Source organism: Pseudogymnoascus verrucosus (assembly GCF_001662655.1).
Source record: "Pseudogymnoascus verrucosus strain UAMH 10579 unplaced genomic scaffold scaffold_1, whole genome shotgun sequence".
NCBI classification, from domain to species: domain Eukaryota; kingdom Fungi; phylum Ascomycota; class Leotiomycetes; order Thelebolales; family Thelebolaceae; genus Pseudogymnoascus; species Pseudogymnoascus verrucosus.
Genome location: NW_017263652.1, coordinates 1,145,583 through 1,159,945, shown reverse-complemented (window position 1 = coordinate 1,159,945; position 14,363 = coordinate 1,145,583). Strand labels below are relative to the sequence as shown.

Genomic DNA, 14,363 nt, shown 5'->3' with positions numbered 1-14,363 from the left:
AAAATTACTGTTCAAATACAGCTTCAAACATATCTTGTATATGCACAATATTCACCTATTCCACTCGTCCTCAATCTTATGTTCCACCTCTGCAAAATCGTCCGGGTCAAATCCAACCTCTCCACATATCGCCTTCGTATACTTCTGCAACTGCTCAAGGTGCTCCACACACTGCGTCAGACCTTTACTGTAGGCAAACTGGTAAACCTGTGCAAACCGCATACCACTCTCCTCGGCATTCTGCTTCCCTTGGGTTTGATTATTCTTCTTCCCTAGCGGCGCTTCAGCATGCTCATCGTTGTAGTCTTTACTTCTCTCCTCCTCCTGCTGTTCCATTTCCAGCTCCTCCATCCGATCCAACAACCTCTTCCTCGCCACCATCGCACTAGGCAAATACCGCGGAACTCTCCTCTTCCCCCGCAGGGCTCCAGCGAGGATATACAGAGTCATGAGGATACTAGCCACCGCATCACGTCGATACGGGAGTAGCTCACTCGAAACCGCCTCATTCTGACTCATATAATTCGGATGGAAGTAAAGACTAAACTGGCGCACTTCAACCAGATTCTCGAAGAACGCCTCGCAGCTCTCAATCAGTGCCGAATAGGGCAAAGGATTAAATGGTTCTCGTAATCGGATCTCGTGTCTAGTTAATGCCAGGAGATGGCGCATGCGGACAAAGGCTTCGCGGAGACGACCTTCTAGCATCTCGGAGCGGGTGATGTCTTCTTGGGTTGGCTCGTCACCTTCTTCGTAGTAAATGTACTGCGCGACGACACCGCGGTAGATGAGGGCGGAGTAGTATATCATCCCCGATAGAGATTTGCGCAGCTCGTGGCGGGCAACAAAGGGCCATAGAAGCCAGCTGACTAGAATCGCGGATATGACGCCTACCACAAAGGCGACGCCTAAAGTCCAGGCGATGTTGATGTTCGACTGGCGGTTATCCTGAGCTTGTAGGTCGAGAGAGACAATGATGAAACTGAGACAGCCGACTAGCCCAGACCGAGTGTGAGAACTCTGCGTGTAGCGGTATACCATTGGAATCATATAAATAGCAGCGAAAACAGCCACAACGACAGGGTTTCCATCGCGTGCTGCGTGTGCCACGCCGCCCCATATCGCACCGAGTATTGCGCAGAAGCTGCGTGTGAACAAATCCTGGATATTCCCTCCTGTTCGAGGGTGAACCATTATCCAGACAACTATGACCGCCCACCAGCTTTGGTAGTCGTTGTACCACTCCCTACTCTGTTCCAGCCATGCCGGAACGGAGAGCATGGAGACGACAATTGCAACTTTAAGGGCATAGCGCATCTCGAACCCCTGCGCCCTGTGAAGCACTTTCCATAGCTTGTATCGAAAAGTTTTCTTCGGCGACGACGTTTCGTTATTCATAATGACATCCTCATCGCCATCATCGGACTCCTGGCTTGATGTCGCAGCGCTCTCTTCGGCTTTGTTACGAGGAAGCGGCTGGAATGTGCTCTTCTGAGCGCCGATCATCAGAGCATTAAGTTCCCTCTGGCTGCGGAAGAATAGACCGGTAGTCATACCTCCACGGTCATGTCGTACCTGCGCATTGGTTCTCTGGAGACTCTTGTGAAAGGGATAATGAGGTAAGTAAAACCGCCATTTCTTCTGACTTTGTTGCATCTTCATCACCAGGACCAACAGAGATTCCAAGCTATCTGCTGTCTGCCTGACAGGGTTCACAAATAGGAATAACTCCACGACGTCGGGGTAATTGGAAAAGGTAGCTGGGAAGGCCTCATCGTTAATGAGCTCCTTATGGAGCTTGTCGAAATTGATTTTGGCTTTTCGGAGATTTACCAGACTCCCAAGGACATCTGATGAAACTTCCGGAGGAGGACCGATATACTTCCTATACCCTGACATCCCCAAAAGAACTGCATTGCAACAGTCAAGTCCATCCCTCATATCCGCAAGTAACTGTTCGGTAGGGCCAGCAAGCGTCTTGGTAACGAGGTTCACCGCTTGCTCTTCTATAGTGCCTGTACTTGCTTGCCGTGAGCGTGGCTCTTCAATGTCCACAACCACATCGCCGTCACTAGAATCATTTGCTTGCTGGCTATTGGATTCCGCACCATTGAAAAGTTCCGTCTCTGTCTTCAGCGACAACAATGATCGAACCACTGCCTGCATGGCGTTTCTGACCTCCGCAATATCCCCAGGAGCAAATCTCGTATATGAGATGTCGAGGGCGAGGTCTCGATAAGCTTGAGAAAGGTTGACAAATGTCCACGACAGCTGGCGATGGATACTCTGATTCTCCGTCCGTGGGAGTGTCAGCCCATCTTGCATGACTCGAAACGCGTCATGGACCGCCAGAGCAATCTGGCGAGAGCCACCATCTGGAGCTATAACCAAGCACACAATGAGACTGATACCCTGCCCCAAGGCCCATGGTATACCATAAGCTAGAAGTTTCTCCCAGGTTACATTTCGCCCGGTCTCGGCCAAACAACAGAACATAGCAGCGATTCCAGCGGGTACGACAAACTGATATATCCTTATTAAATAGGATCTTAGCGATGCCATGACGCCCATGAATATTATCAAGAAAGCGGCGAGCACGCCTCCATATCCACCTTCCGCTACACTCGTAGAGTCAGAGACATACAGGGCCAAGGCTCCCCAGCCAAGGCCAGTACATGTTCCCATGATAGTCAGAAATGCGCCATCAATCTGAGCCCCGATTGTCCTTCCCGGATGGTTAAATAGCGCAGATAAAACCATGATATACCGGTATCTGCCCACCCAGTTACCAACAACCGGAATCAGACACAGGATATATGGTATAAAAAATCCAAGAAACGATTTCGTAAGCTTGATGCCAGCTCTTGTAGTCATCAGACGTCGCACCACGCTCTTCAGTTCATGCCATTGCTTCGGCAAGAAGTGAGACACTGACAGCGGATGCTTCTTCCTGAAAGACGCTGGGAGTGTATTCCTCGCCGATCGCATCAGCTCCTCCTTATCCGTCTTCGGCGGCTTGAAGAAGGGGGCATCAAAAAAGCCATCACGCGTCTCTTGAATCCCATATGTTTCCAAATGCACATTGAGGTCCCGTAGTAGATGATCCAATTCCTCCAAGTGCACTGTATTCATTCCCACAGCACTCAAACTGTGCCTCGGCGTCGCCATCGCGGAGTGTCTCGGTGTCCCCATCGCAGAGGGTCTCGGTGACCGTGGAGACCCCGGGGACCGCATCGAGCGCATCGAAATAGGGCGCGAGGCGCTTGGACTCGGGCCATACGAGCCCATGTATATACTCGAGGCATTGACGAGAGGGTTTGGCCGTTGCGGGCCCTCCTCTATCTTGATATGTTTTTCTTTCTTTCGTGGCCCGAGGGTTGGTCTGCGATGTAATATGCCTTTGGAGACACCCCCAGCTCCGCTGCTTTGTCCTTCATCGTTGACTTTAGGTTTACTGCTCTTGAGAACAGAGAGGGCCCTCGATCTCCTCCGCTCAATTGTAGGTTTCGAGGTGGTGGTCCCTTGGGGTGGATCTGCGCCCCCCGGCTGTTGAGATCCTTCCATTGCGCAATCGCACTTGACAGTGCATCTTGCTCAATTCAGATTTCCGGATTCTAATTGACCGAAGTCAAACTAATTCGAATTTTGACGTTCAGTCCAGGACCCTGTCAGCGGAGCCTCACATCAAATTCACCCTACCCCACCGGCCGGCCCTTGGCCGATGCGCCGATAAGCGATAAGACCGTTAATCTTAGCTTATATTTAAACTCCGAGACGGAGACGCCATCCACATGCGCCTCGAGGGACCGAGGTAGTCGACTACAAAGACAAGTCGCGATGGACCTAAGTCAGCTCGCCGCTGGCCAGACCACCATCGAGACCTCGTTCAAGGCTGTGGTCGACCTTGTCTCCGACGATGAAGCGCTGGTGGGGGAGCGCGAAGTGAGCCCCGAGCCCGCGACTGAGGCGCTTGAGGCGGATGAGGACGAGGACGACGATAACGATTACGAGAGTGGAAGCGTCACTTCGGGGGAGGTTTGGGAGACTGAGTCGCTGTTTGAGGATGCCTTGGAGGAGATTGGAGATGGAGAGCTTCAGGGTGGTATGTTATGCAAGATCGATCTTACAAAGAAAGCTAGGGGTTACTAACATCACCCCATAGGAGACGATGTCTGCACGCTCGAGGAAGCGCGCGAGTACCGCCGCCTTCTGCGCGACAGCGGCCCTACAATCTTCTGCGGGACTACTGTCGAGGCAGGGAAAGTCACGGCAAAGAAACTCATAACGGCGTTTGGCATCAAGCCCCCCGCATTCCTCGAGGGCGCGCCCGACATGGCGTACTACAGTCTTCTTTCGATGGCCCTGAGCCGCGAACTGTCCAAGCGATCAAAGCTACCGAGTTACAATACAATCGACGACGTGGTCAAGCTCCTCAACAAATGCAACAACATCATCGTCCTCACAGGAGCCGGAATAAGCACCTCCCTCGGGATCCCCGACTTCCGCTCCAAAGACGTCGGGCTCTACGCCAAGCTGGAACACCTCGGCCTCTCCGACCCACAAGAAGTCTTCGACATCGCCCTCTTCAAAGAAGACCCCTCCATCTTCTACAGCGTCGCGCGGGACATCCTCCCCACCACATCTCGCTTCACCCCGACCCACGCCTTCATCAAGCTCCTCCAGGACAAAGGAAAGTTGCTCACAAACTACTCCCAAAACATCGACAACATCGAGGGCGTAGCGGGCGTAAAGCCAGAGAAGCTAATCCAATGCCACGGCTCCTTCGCCACTGCGTCTTGTACGAAATGCGGCGCCCAAGTCGCGGGTGAAGCGATCTTCCCCGACATCCGCGCTGGCCTGATCCCGCGCTGCAAGCGCTGCGTGCAGTATCTCCGCGCGGCTGCGGCACCAGCTGCTATGAAGCGGAAACGCTCTGCTAATGGCAGTGAGCCGAAGAAGCGCAAGAAGGCGGAGTATGAGGATAGTAGCTCCGAGGAGGGAGGGGACGATGAATACGACCTCCCCGAGGCCGGTGTGATGAAGCCAGACATCACGTTCTTCGGGGAAGCGCTCCCGGATACGTTTCATGATCGCCTGACGCAGCATGATAAGGACATAGTGGACCTGGTGATCGTGATCGGGACGAGTCTCAAAGTCGCGCCTGTGTCGGAGGTGGTTCCTTTCCTCCCAGCGCATATCCCGCAGATCTACATATCGCGCGAGCCGGTGAAACATGTTAATTTCGATGTTGACATGTTGGGGGACTGCGATGTGGTGATCGCGGAGTTGTGTCGGCGCGCGGGATGGGAGTTGGAGCATGAGATGATTCCGAAGGGGCAGGTGGTTGATGTGCAGCTCGTGGAGGAGTTTGAGAGTCGTTGGAAGATGGTGGAGGTGAAGAAGGGGGATGTGAAGAAGGAGAAGGTGTTGGAGCTGGAGCTGGAGCTGGAGCTGGAGAAGGAGTTGGAGTAGGGAGTTATGGCTTATGGCTTACGGAATATCACGTGGAATGAATGCTTGAGCGTGGCGTTCGTGGGAGGGGGTTATATATGGCGCGTTGGCGCTGGGGATGTGGGAAATCTGAGCAACTGAGCATTGGAGGGCTTTGAGCGGGTAGCTGTTGTTGTTCGTCGTTCGTCGCTATGGCTTCGGCTTTGGCTTTGGCGTTGGGGAGAAGGGCTCAACTTGAGGGACTATGAGCTTGCATACTGAGCTGGCGCATACATTTCAAGAGACGGGGAGTTGTTCATCTTAGCGTAGCATTAGATAGGACAGTTAACAGTTGTTTTTTCGGCACGGAGAATTTGCTTTGTGCTTTGATTCTGTGAAATTCCTCCTGTCTTACTAGAGCTCATCAGACAAGATGTAGTTATTTACAGCACAGGGCTTTTTTATTGCCCTCACTATAAATTCCTCTCATCTTATTGCCAGGGTCGTGCGAAGGATTAGTTATTTCCAGCACAGGGCTTTGTCATTTCTCTCACCATAGATTCCTCTCATCTTATTGCCAGGGTCGTGCGAAGAATTAGTTATTTTCGGCACAGGGCCTTTTTTCGATTTCAATCCTATAAAATTCCTCCCGTCTTACCAGTGCTCGAGCGAAAAGATATAATCATCTCTCCCACAAGCCCCTTCCCAACAACCCTAACCCCGAACCCTCACAGCCCTCATCCTTCAACCCCAAGTCGCACCATCGCATCATCACCTCTCGGCCTGATTACCCCAAACCCCTTCCCCTCCCCTCCCCTCAACCCCCAAGGCAGACCCCCCGCCACCCGCAACAACCTCACGATCCGCCCTCCACGCTGACACCACGAGGCGCAGCTGTCGCACTGAAGTAGGTTGCGTAGCACGTGCGGTTATGTCTCACACGCCACGTCTTCCTGTCTACGCATCCTCTCCTCTTTTTTACAAAACTGTGCCGTCTCTACATACTGTGCCGTCCGTAAATCTTATCTCCAGCTCAGCGTACTCGCTGCGCACAAGACCCAGCGGGCGGGGCTCCCCGCAACGGAGAGGCGCGCGTCCGCGTCCGTCTGCGTACTGCGGATGGGAGGCCGGGGGGGGGGGGGGATGGGGTTACAATACGATACGATATGATACGGGAAGTGTAATCAGATGTAATTTTACGAGCTCATACTCCCGCACGTGCAGCTTATCTCACCCACATCGCCATCCAGATGACGCCCGCTCCTTCGCATCCCTCGCGGTCAGCATCGGCACTCCAACTTACGGAAGTCTCTCTAAGCAACGCAGCTCGCCCATTCCAGCAATCCATGAACGGGAAGACACACGGGAACATCGTTCGCCGCGGGGCTGGGTGGCCTGGGCGAACTGTTGATCTATCGGGCTCGGCCTTGGCGGGATTTTCTTTTACTTTCTTGATATGGAATCTGTGAAAGCAAAGGTGGTTTAAAGTAGCAGGCCAAGAGGGATGGCGATAGCAATGCCCCTTTTCCTGCGTCAGCGTCGGGGTGTGGAAGGGCCGATGTTGTGGCGGTGGTGGGGGTGTGGCGCAGTGGGTGTGGCGCAGTGGGTGTGGTGTGGCGGTGGTGGCGTAACATGTGTAAATTGCTGGTGGTTCTTATCGCCCTTTCGCTTTGTTTAAAGCAGGGTCACGTGAGGAATCTACCACCATTATCCTCGGAAGTATACTACTGCGAGGCGAGATATTGCGGCAGGTGGATGGAAGGTTGTTTGCCAAGGGCTTGGACTAAATTGCGATGCGATGCTAGTTTCCCATTGTGGTACGAGAAATGAGAGGGCTTTGATCGCATGGCGCACCCTGTCCTATGTGCCCTTTCGTTGCACCCTGAAATGTGAGGGGTGAGCATATTATATCAGCATTCATAATATCATAATATCATGTGATTCGCCAAGTTGTGAGAGCGGCGGGAGTGAGATTATGAAGGCTGTCTGGCGGCTGGCTGGAAATGGCAGGTAAGTGTCTGTCAACTGCAACTGGCTGCGGACATAGGGGAGTACATAGCAGAGTATAGTATCGCAACCTTCGTCCCAGGGGAGCACAGAAGAATGTACCTTGCATCTCCATCTCCATCTCGGCAGACAGACGGAGAGTAACTTACCCCAAACCTCCGTTCCCGATCAGACCCAGCCCAGAGCATCGCGCGCGCATCCTCGTCTCACCCACCAACAATTCCCGCCGAGGTTCCTGTACGCTTATCGAGGGAGGCGCAGCAATCTACCAGTTGTCGACTGTGTTCCACACCATGTTTTGCCCAGCCGCCAGCGAGCCGCCGACTTTGAAATTTAACCTGAATCGGACGCTTTATTGAGGAGGTCGCTTTGATGGCCAGAGAGGGCGGGATGGGAGGCGCTGGGTGATGAACGAATCATGGGGGCGGGTTGGTATGTGCTTGTTTCATAGATCGTCCGGAAACAAGAGTCGTAGCGCATCCGGGGCGGTCGAGGGGTCTCATTGAGAGGTTCGAAGGGGAGTGCCCAGAGCGGCTGGTTGGGCCAATGAGGAAATAAAATGATAGGAGATATTATACTGTATTTTGTATTTGTGATATGAGATTTCCTTGTGGTTTGTCTTTTGTCGCTGTCTTTTGTCACCGCCTTTGTCTCGGCCCCGTCTTTTCTCCTCTGATCTGATTGCTTGCGGGATGTCGGGATATCGTCATCGGGCTGGTATGTACGGTACATGTACTAACCATTAGCAAGAATGCTCGCTCGCCCGCCCTGTATTTTTGTGTTATGTGCTGTATGTTGTATGTAAAGTTATCTTGCATCGTGGTTCACTTGGTTGGACATGATCTGATTTTCCTTGTTTAGAGCGTGTCGCCTATTGATTTGTTGGATTTATTGGATTTATTGACGTCGAGGTTGCGACACCCAAAATCACAGCGATGTGAATTATAACCGCAGAACCAAACCAACCGTATAACAACCATTAAAACCACAAGAACCAACAACCAACAGCCACTAGAACTGTAGAACCATAGAACAACTAACAATGGCGCCTATCTCCATAACATTAGCATACCAATAAGCCTATCCCTGAACTTGACAACTCCGGGCATTTTTCCCTTTGGCAGTTCCCAGTTCCCCACTTGCGGCCTTGGGCATAACTCAAATAGTGCAGGCCCAGAAATATGCACAGCCTCGTTAAGCGGATCCCAACTCATCTAACACTATTAAGTGCTTCTTGGACGTTTCTTGGCGTATTTCCACTCCCCCAGACCCAGACTCCGATCTAAACAATCTTTTTGCCTTCCAACGATGGGCATTTCATTCATGGCAATAGACTAAATACCTACCTTTCCGACCACCTCGTTGGATTCTAGATCATATGCCAGTACCGCGAGACAGGCTGCCTAACTCAGCCTCCTCTGAGCTCAGCTTCCTCTCGCAACCCCAAGGCGCTTGAGGCCTTGTTATATCGAGCCACCTGCGACAAACATGACGACTCCTGATGAGCCACCCCCGACCGCGGGCGATCAACCTCGCCGCCAGCGCGCGTAAGTTAAACTCTATCTATACATACCCCCTTTGCCGTCTGTTCGGTCTGTTCCAAGATTCGCAGCCTCTCGATTTCCACTCGCTAACTCGGTGTGCTCAACCTTACAGCCCCACGATTACAATCGATACATCCGCCGTCAGTACTCCTCCTGCCGCGGACGACGAAGCCTCGCAGCAGCCAATGGCTCTTCGACCTCAGATGGTCTCACGATCAGGGTCCGAGGCATCGAGCACGAGCAACGTCGACGCTGGAAACGCGTCGGCCCCGCGAATTAGCTCAACCAGCAATAGGAGTCAAGGCTCGACACCGGAATTCAGGAGCCATCCTTCCTTTGAGGGCAGCGAGAGGCCTACGTCGCCGCACAATGTTTCATCACCTACTTCGAAGAGTAACGACAAGCCGGGCGCCTTCCTTTCGGTGCCGGGCCGAGAGCGTCAGGGTTCCATAGATTCGGATGAGGCCTCTTATGGAGGCGAGACATACGTTCAGAATGGAGGTAGCTCCAGTGATAGGGATAGGGAGCACATGAACAACGACCACATCACCAAGGATACGGATGCCTTGACCCCCGACCCGGGAACGGAGGAGGATTTCAAGCGCGAGGATAATAAGTTCGCCTACACGCCAGGTCAATTGAACAAACTTATAAACCCAAAGAGCTTAGCTGCATTCCATGCCCTGGGAGGACTCGATGGGCTTGAGAAGGGACTACGGACAAACCGCGACAGTGGATTAAGTGTCGAGGAGACATTCCTGGAGGGAACGGTGACTGTGGACAATGTTCAAACCCCGGCACTTGATGGACTCAAGAAGGCCTCGAGGACGGGAACGAGCGGATCGCACCACGCGAAGAAAGGCCACGAATTATTCTCGGACCGCAAGAGGGTGTTCCAGGATAATCGCTTGCCAGAGAAGAAGGGCAAATCTATTTTCGAAATCATGTGGATTACTTACAACGACAAGGTCCTCATCTTGCTATCTATTGCCGCACTTGTTTCCCTAGCGGTTGGTCTGTACCAGTCGTTTGGACAGAAGCACGACACTGACGAGCCACGTATTGAGTGGCTTGAGGGTGTAGCTATTATCGTCGCCATTGTTATCGTCGTTGTGGTAGGATCCGTCAACGATTACCAGAAGGAACGCCAATTCGTCAAGTTGAACAAGAAGAAGCAAGATCGCGATGTTAAGGTTATTCGATCTGGAAAATCTAGGGAAATCTCTGTCTTCGATATCCTCGTTGGAGATGTCGTGCTACTCGAGCCAGGAGACATGGTGCCCGTTGATGGAATTTTCATCGAGGGTCACAACGTTAAATGCGACGAGAGTTCTGCTACGGGTGAATCTGATATCATCAAGAAGAGACCGGCAAACGAAGTCTACGAAGCTATCAAGAGCGGCCAAGACACCAAGAAGCTCGATCCATTCATTCTTTCCGGAGCCCACGTCACCGAGGGTGTTGGAAGATTCATGGTTACCTCTACCGGCGTTAACTCCAGTTACGGCAAGATTATGATGTCTCTCAGAGAAGATCCAGAAGTCACACCTCTTCAGTCCAAGCTCAACGTTCTTGCCGAGTACATTGCGAAACTCGGTGGAGCTGCTGGTCTCTTGCTCTTTGTCGTCTTGTTCATTAAATTCCTGGCTCAACTCCCTCACAACGAGGGAACCGCTTCCGAAAAGGGCCAACAGTTCTTGAGCATTTTCATCGTCACCGTCACCATTATCGTCGTTGCTGTCCCTGAAGGTCTGCCTTTGGCTGTAACACTCGCTCTTGCATTTGCTACGACTAGAATGTTGAAGGATAATAACTTGGTTCGTCACTTGAAGGCTTGCGAAGTCATGGGTAACGCTACTGCTATTTGCTCCGACAAAACTGGTACTCTTACACAGAATAAAATGCAGGTCGTAGCCGGCACTATTGGAACTAGCTCTCGATTCGGTGGTACCACCGAGCCCAACGACGACGACGACAATTCGAGCAGAGAGAGACCCCCACCTGTGGTCCTAGACAACATTTCGGCAAAGGAAGTTGCGGCCACTCTTAGCAGCGACGTCCAGGGCTTACTCCGTGAATCTATTGCTATCAACTCAACTGCATTCGAAGGCTTGGTAGACGGCGAGCAGACATTCATTGGATCCAAGACGGAGACTGCTCTACTGATATTCGCCAAGGAGCAACTCGGTCTCGGCCCCGTCAGTGAGGAACGATCAAACGCCACTACTCACCAGTTTGTCCCCTTCGATTCTGGCCGCAAGTGCATGGGTGTCGTGATCTCTACTGGACATGGAAAAGCCCGTCTGCTCGTCAAGGGTGCTTCTGAAATTCTGCTTGATAAGTGCTCGCGCGTTATCCGCGACCCCACTCAGGGTGTTGAGGATGCGGAGATGACTACTGAGAACCGGAAGACACTTAGCAATCTCATTACCAGCTACGCCGAACGATCTCTACGCACTATTGGTCTCATCTACAGAGACTTTGAGCAATGGCCACCGAAGGATGCCCGCCGCGCCGAGGGTGATAACGACGAGGTCGTGTTCGAGGATATCTTCAAGGACATGACTCTTCTGTCTATTGTCGGTATTCAGGATCCTCTCCGTGAAGGTGTCCGTGAGGCTGTCGAAGTCTGCCAAAAGGCCGGCGTCGTTGTTCGCATGGTTACCGGTGACAACTTGACCACGGCCAAAGCCATTGCTGTTGATTGCGGAATTTTCACCCCTGGCGGCATCGTCATGGAAGGACCAACATTCAGGAAGCTTACCAAGAAGCAAATGGATCAGATTATTCCCTCGCTCCAGGTTCTTGCTCGTTCCAGCCCAGAAGACAAGCGTATCCTCGTCAAGAGACTGAAGGCTATGGGCGAGACTGTCGCTGTTACTGGTGATGGTACCAACGACGCCCCGGCTCTGAAGGGCGCTGATGTTGGTTTCTCTATGGGTATTGCTGGAACTGAAGTCGCCAAGGAAGCTTCGGCTATCATTCTCATGGACGACAACTTCGCATCTATTGTGAAGGCAATGATGTGGGGACGTGCTGTCAACGATGCAGTCAAGAAGTTCTTGCAATTCCAAATCACTGTCAACATCACAGCCGTCGTGGTGACATTCGTCACTGCCGTATCCAGTGCAACCGAGAAGTCTGCCCTGACAGCTGTCCAGCTGCTGTGGGTCAACCTCATCATGGACACCATGGCTGCTCTTGCACTTGCCACCGATCCACCAACCCGCAGTATCCTCGACCGCAAGCCTGACCCAAAGTCCGCGCCGCTCATCTCTCTTCGCATGTGGAAGATGATTATCGGAGAGGCTATTTACCAACTCGTTATTACCTTCATGCTCTACTTTGGAGCGGCAACCATCTTTTCTTACAACACACCTCCGGATCCCCTTGACCCGTCCGCGCCTCCTGCGGAGACCCAATTGGTTGGCACACTCGTCTTCAATACCTTCGTTTGGATGCAGATTTTCAACCAATGGAAGTAAGTTATCCTACAACCCCCAATCCAGATACAAAAAACTAACAAACCACAGCAACCGTCGCCTCGACAACAAGTTCAACATCTTCGAGGGCGTCCTAAACAACTACTTCTTCATCGGCATCAACATCATCATGGTCTCCCTCCAAGTCCTCATCATCTTCGTCGGCGGCAAAGCCTTCTCTGTCGAACGCCTCGACGCCCGCGGCTGGGGCTACTCCATCGCCTTTGGCTTCCTCTCCATCCCCATCGGCGCGGCCATCCGCTGCATCCCAGACGAGCTCGTCCGCAAATTCGTACCCACCTACATCCTCCGCTCATCCGAGACCCCCGAACTAACCATCGAAGACGAAGAAGAGCAAATGCCCCTCCCCCAACCCCTCGCCGACGTCAAGGAGGAACTCAGCTTCCTCAAGAAAATGAAGGGAGGCCGAATCAATAACCTCCGCTTTAAGGTCGGGCAGGCAAAGGATAACTTCATCTCCCGCTCTCGCTCTGGTTCCCGCTCACGCTCAAACTCAACCGCTGGAATCCCACAAGATGGCTCTGCGGAAGAGGGCTCAGAGCACCCCCCCACCACCGCTGAATCCCGCAAGCGTGGTCGCGCGGGCCGCTCGCGCTCGAACTCCGCGTTGGGCGCTACGGCTGTTATGGCTGGTATCATCGCCGGTAGCGTGGCTGGGTGGTCGCCTATCGAGCGTCCGCATGACGAGCAGGGCTGGGGAAGGGGACGCGTCGACCTCGAGAATACGCCCGGGGTGGAGCTGCACCCGGGGACGAGGCCGAGCGATAATGTGATTGTAGAGGAGCCATTAGATACGGAGGCAGAGCTGCCGCCTAGTCAGAGGGAGGATGTGCCGCATCCGAGACCGGCGTCGGAGGGGTCGGAGGAGTCGAAGGAGGATAAGGGGGATAAAGATACGAAGCCTTGATGATCCTCTTTCGGGGAGTTGAGGACTTCAAGACTACGGCGGTTGTACGATTACTACTATCATTGAGCGATTGGCGTTGGGAGGTGGCTTGAATGGCCGATATACCTTGCATACCAACATACACACATACCTCCGCGCCACTGGGGCGCTACTATTTCTTTTTTTTCCGTCATCAAGAGACATGGCTTTTCTCAGCCTATCTCATCAAGGGACATGGCTCTTCTCAGCCTCTCTCGTCAAGGGACATGGCTCTTCTCAGCCTCTCTCACCAAGAAACATGGCTCTTCTCAGCCTATCGATTTCATTTTCACATCACCACTTGTTTTTTCATACTTTGTTTGGAGTGGCAGAAGACGTGGGTATCACGGCGTTTTTTTGTATTTTGAGAGGGAGGGGGATCCTGCATATGTGCCCTCCTGAGTGAGGGGCGAGGAGGAGAAAGGAATGGGAGAGAGAGGGTAATGGTGTTACGGGACGCGCGCGCTGAAGGCGTGTGGTCGGCCCTGATGTGCTTGTGCTGTTTTGTATGTACTGTATGAGTATACGGAGAGGGAGGTCTCGTGTATATGTGAGAGGAGGGAGGAACTATAAAAAGTGTTTTGAAGGAAGGGTTAGATGGGTGAATTGGAGGGGGGATTTAGTCTAGTAAAGGCAAGCAATGGGAAAGATTCTCATTAGCACGTATTATTTTGGTCTTGATGATGTGACTCGCATGGTATTTAAGTGTTCCGTAGGACCTCGGCGTGGCAGTGAGAGATATGTTGGCAATTATACGTTTACACTGGAATCTAGGACTTTGATAGGATACTACAGCACAGCCTCTATAACTCCTCTAAGGCCGTGCAAGTACTCGTAATGTTTCAACCATTGTTTCGTCGTCTGAGAGCTCTCTATATGCATTGATGCAACTAGTGGGTCACCACAAGCATTTTCCCTAATAATATATTCAAGTTATCCATATCCACCATTCAG

General features: G+C 52.4%; 3 protein-coding genes across 3 annotated transcripts; 2 read left to right on the top strand and 1 right to left on the bottom strand.

Moving 5' to 3' along the window:
• Nucleotides 1-51: 51 nt before the first annotated feature.
• Nucleotides 52-3,564, bottom strand: VE01_00397 (uncharacterized protein; the record flags this gene model as incomplete). Its single annotated transcript, XM_018269929.1, has 1 exon — nt 52-3,564. The coding sequence occupies one exon, from the start codon at nt 3,562-3,564 to the stop codon at nt 52-54; it is 3,513 nt and encodes a 1,170-aa protein (XP_018135523.1).
• Nucleotides 3,565-3,670: 106 nt separating this feature from the next.
• On the top strand, nt 3,671-5,793 carry SIR2 (NAD-dependent histone deacetylase sir2). Its single transcript, XM_018269928.2, has 2 exons — nt 3,671-4,102; nt 4,163-5,793. The coding sequence occupies exons 1-2, from the start codon at nt 3,838-3,840 to the stop codon at nt 5,470-5,472; spliced, it is 1,575 nt and encodes a 524-aa protein (XP_018135524.1). The 5' UTR covers nt 3,671-3,837; the 3' UTR covers nt 5,473-5,793.
• Nucleotides 5,794-8,537: 2,744 nt separating this feature from the next.
• On the top strand, nt 8,538-14,057 carry VE01_00395 (uncharacterized protein). Its single transcript, XM_018269927.2, has 3 exons — nt 8,538-8,984; nt 9,094-12,462; nt 12,515-14,057. Exons 1-3 carry the CDS (start codon nt 8,926-8,928, stop codon nt 13,389-13,391), a joined length of 4,305 nt encoding a protein of 1,434 aa, XP_018135521.1. The 5' UTR covers nt 8,538-8,925; the 3' UTR covers nt 13,392-14,057.
• Nucleotides 14,058-14,363: the final 306 nt, after the last annotated feature.

Excerpts from the sequence above, each read along its gene's own strand:
- SIR2 (XM_018269928.2), top strand. The coding sequence starts at position 3,838 with ATGGACCTAAGTCAGCTCGCCGCTGGCCAGACCACCATCGAGACCTCG. Across the intron at positions 4,103-4,162 it reads AGATGGAGAGCTTCAGGGTG|GAGACGATGTCTGCACGCTC; the intron begins GTATGTTATGCA and ends ATCACCCCATAG.
- VE01_00395 (XM_018269927.2), top strand. The coding sequence starts at position 8,926 with ATGACGACTCCTGATGAGCCACCCCCGACCGCGGGCGATCAACCTCGC. Across the intron at positions 8,985-9,093 it reads CAACCTCGCCGCCAGCGCGC|CCCCACGATTACAATCGATA; the intron begins GTAAGTTAAACT and ends TCAACCTTACAG. Across the intron at positions 12,463-12,514 it reads CAGATTTTCAACCAATGGAA|CAACCGTCGCCTCGACAACA; the intron begins GTAAGTTATCCT and ends AACAAACCACAG.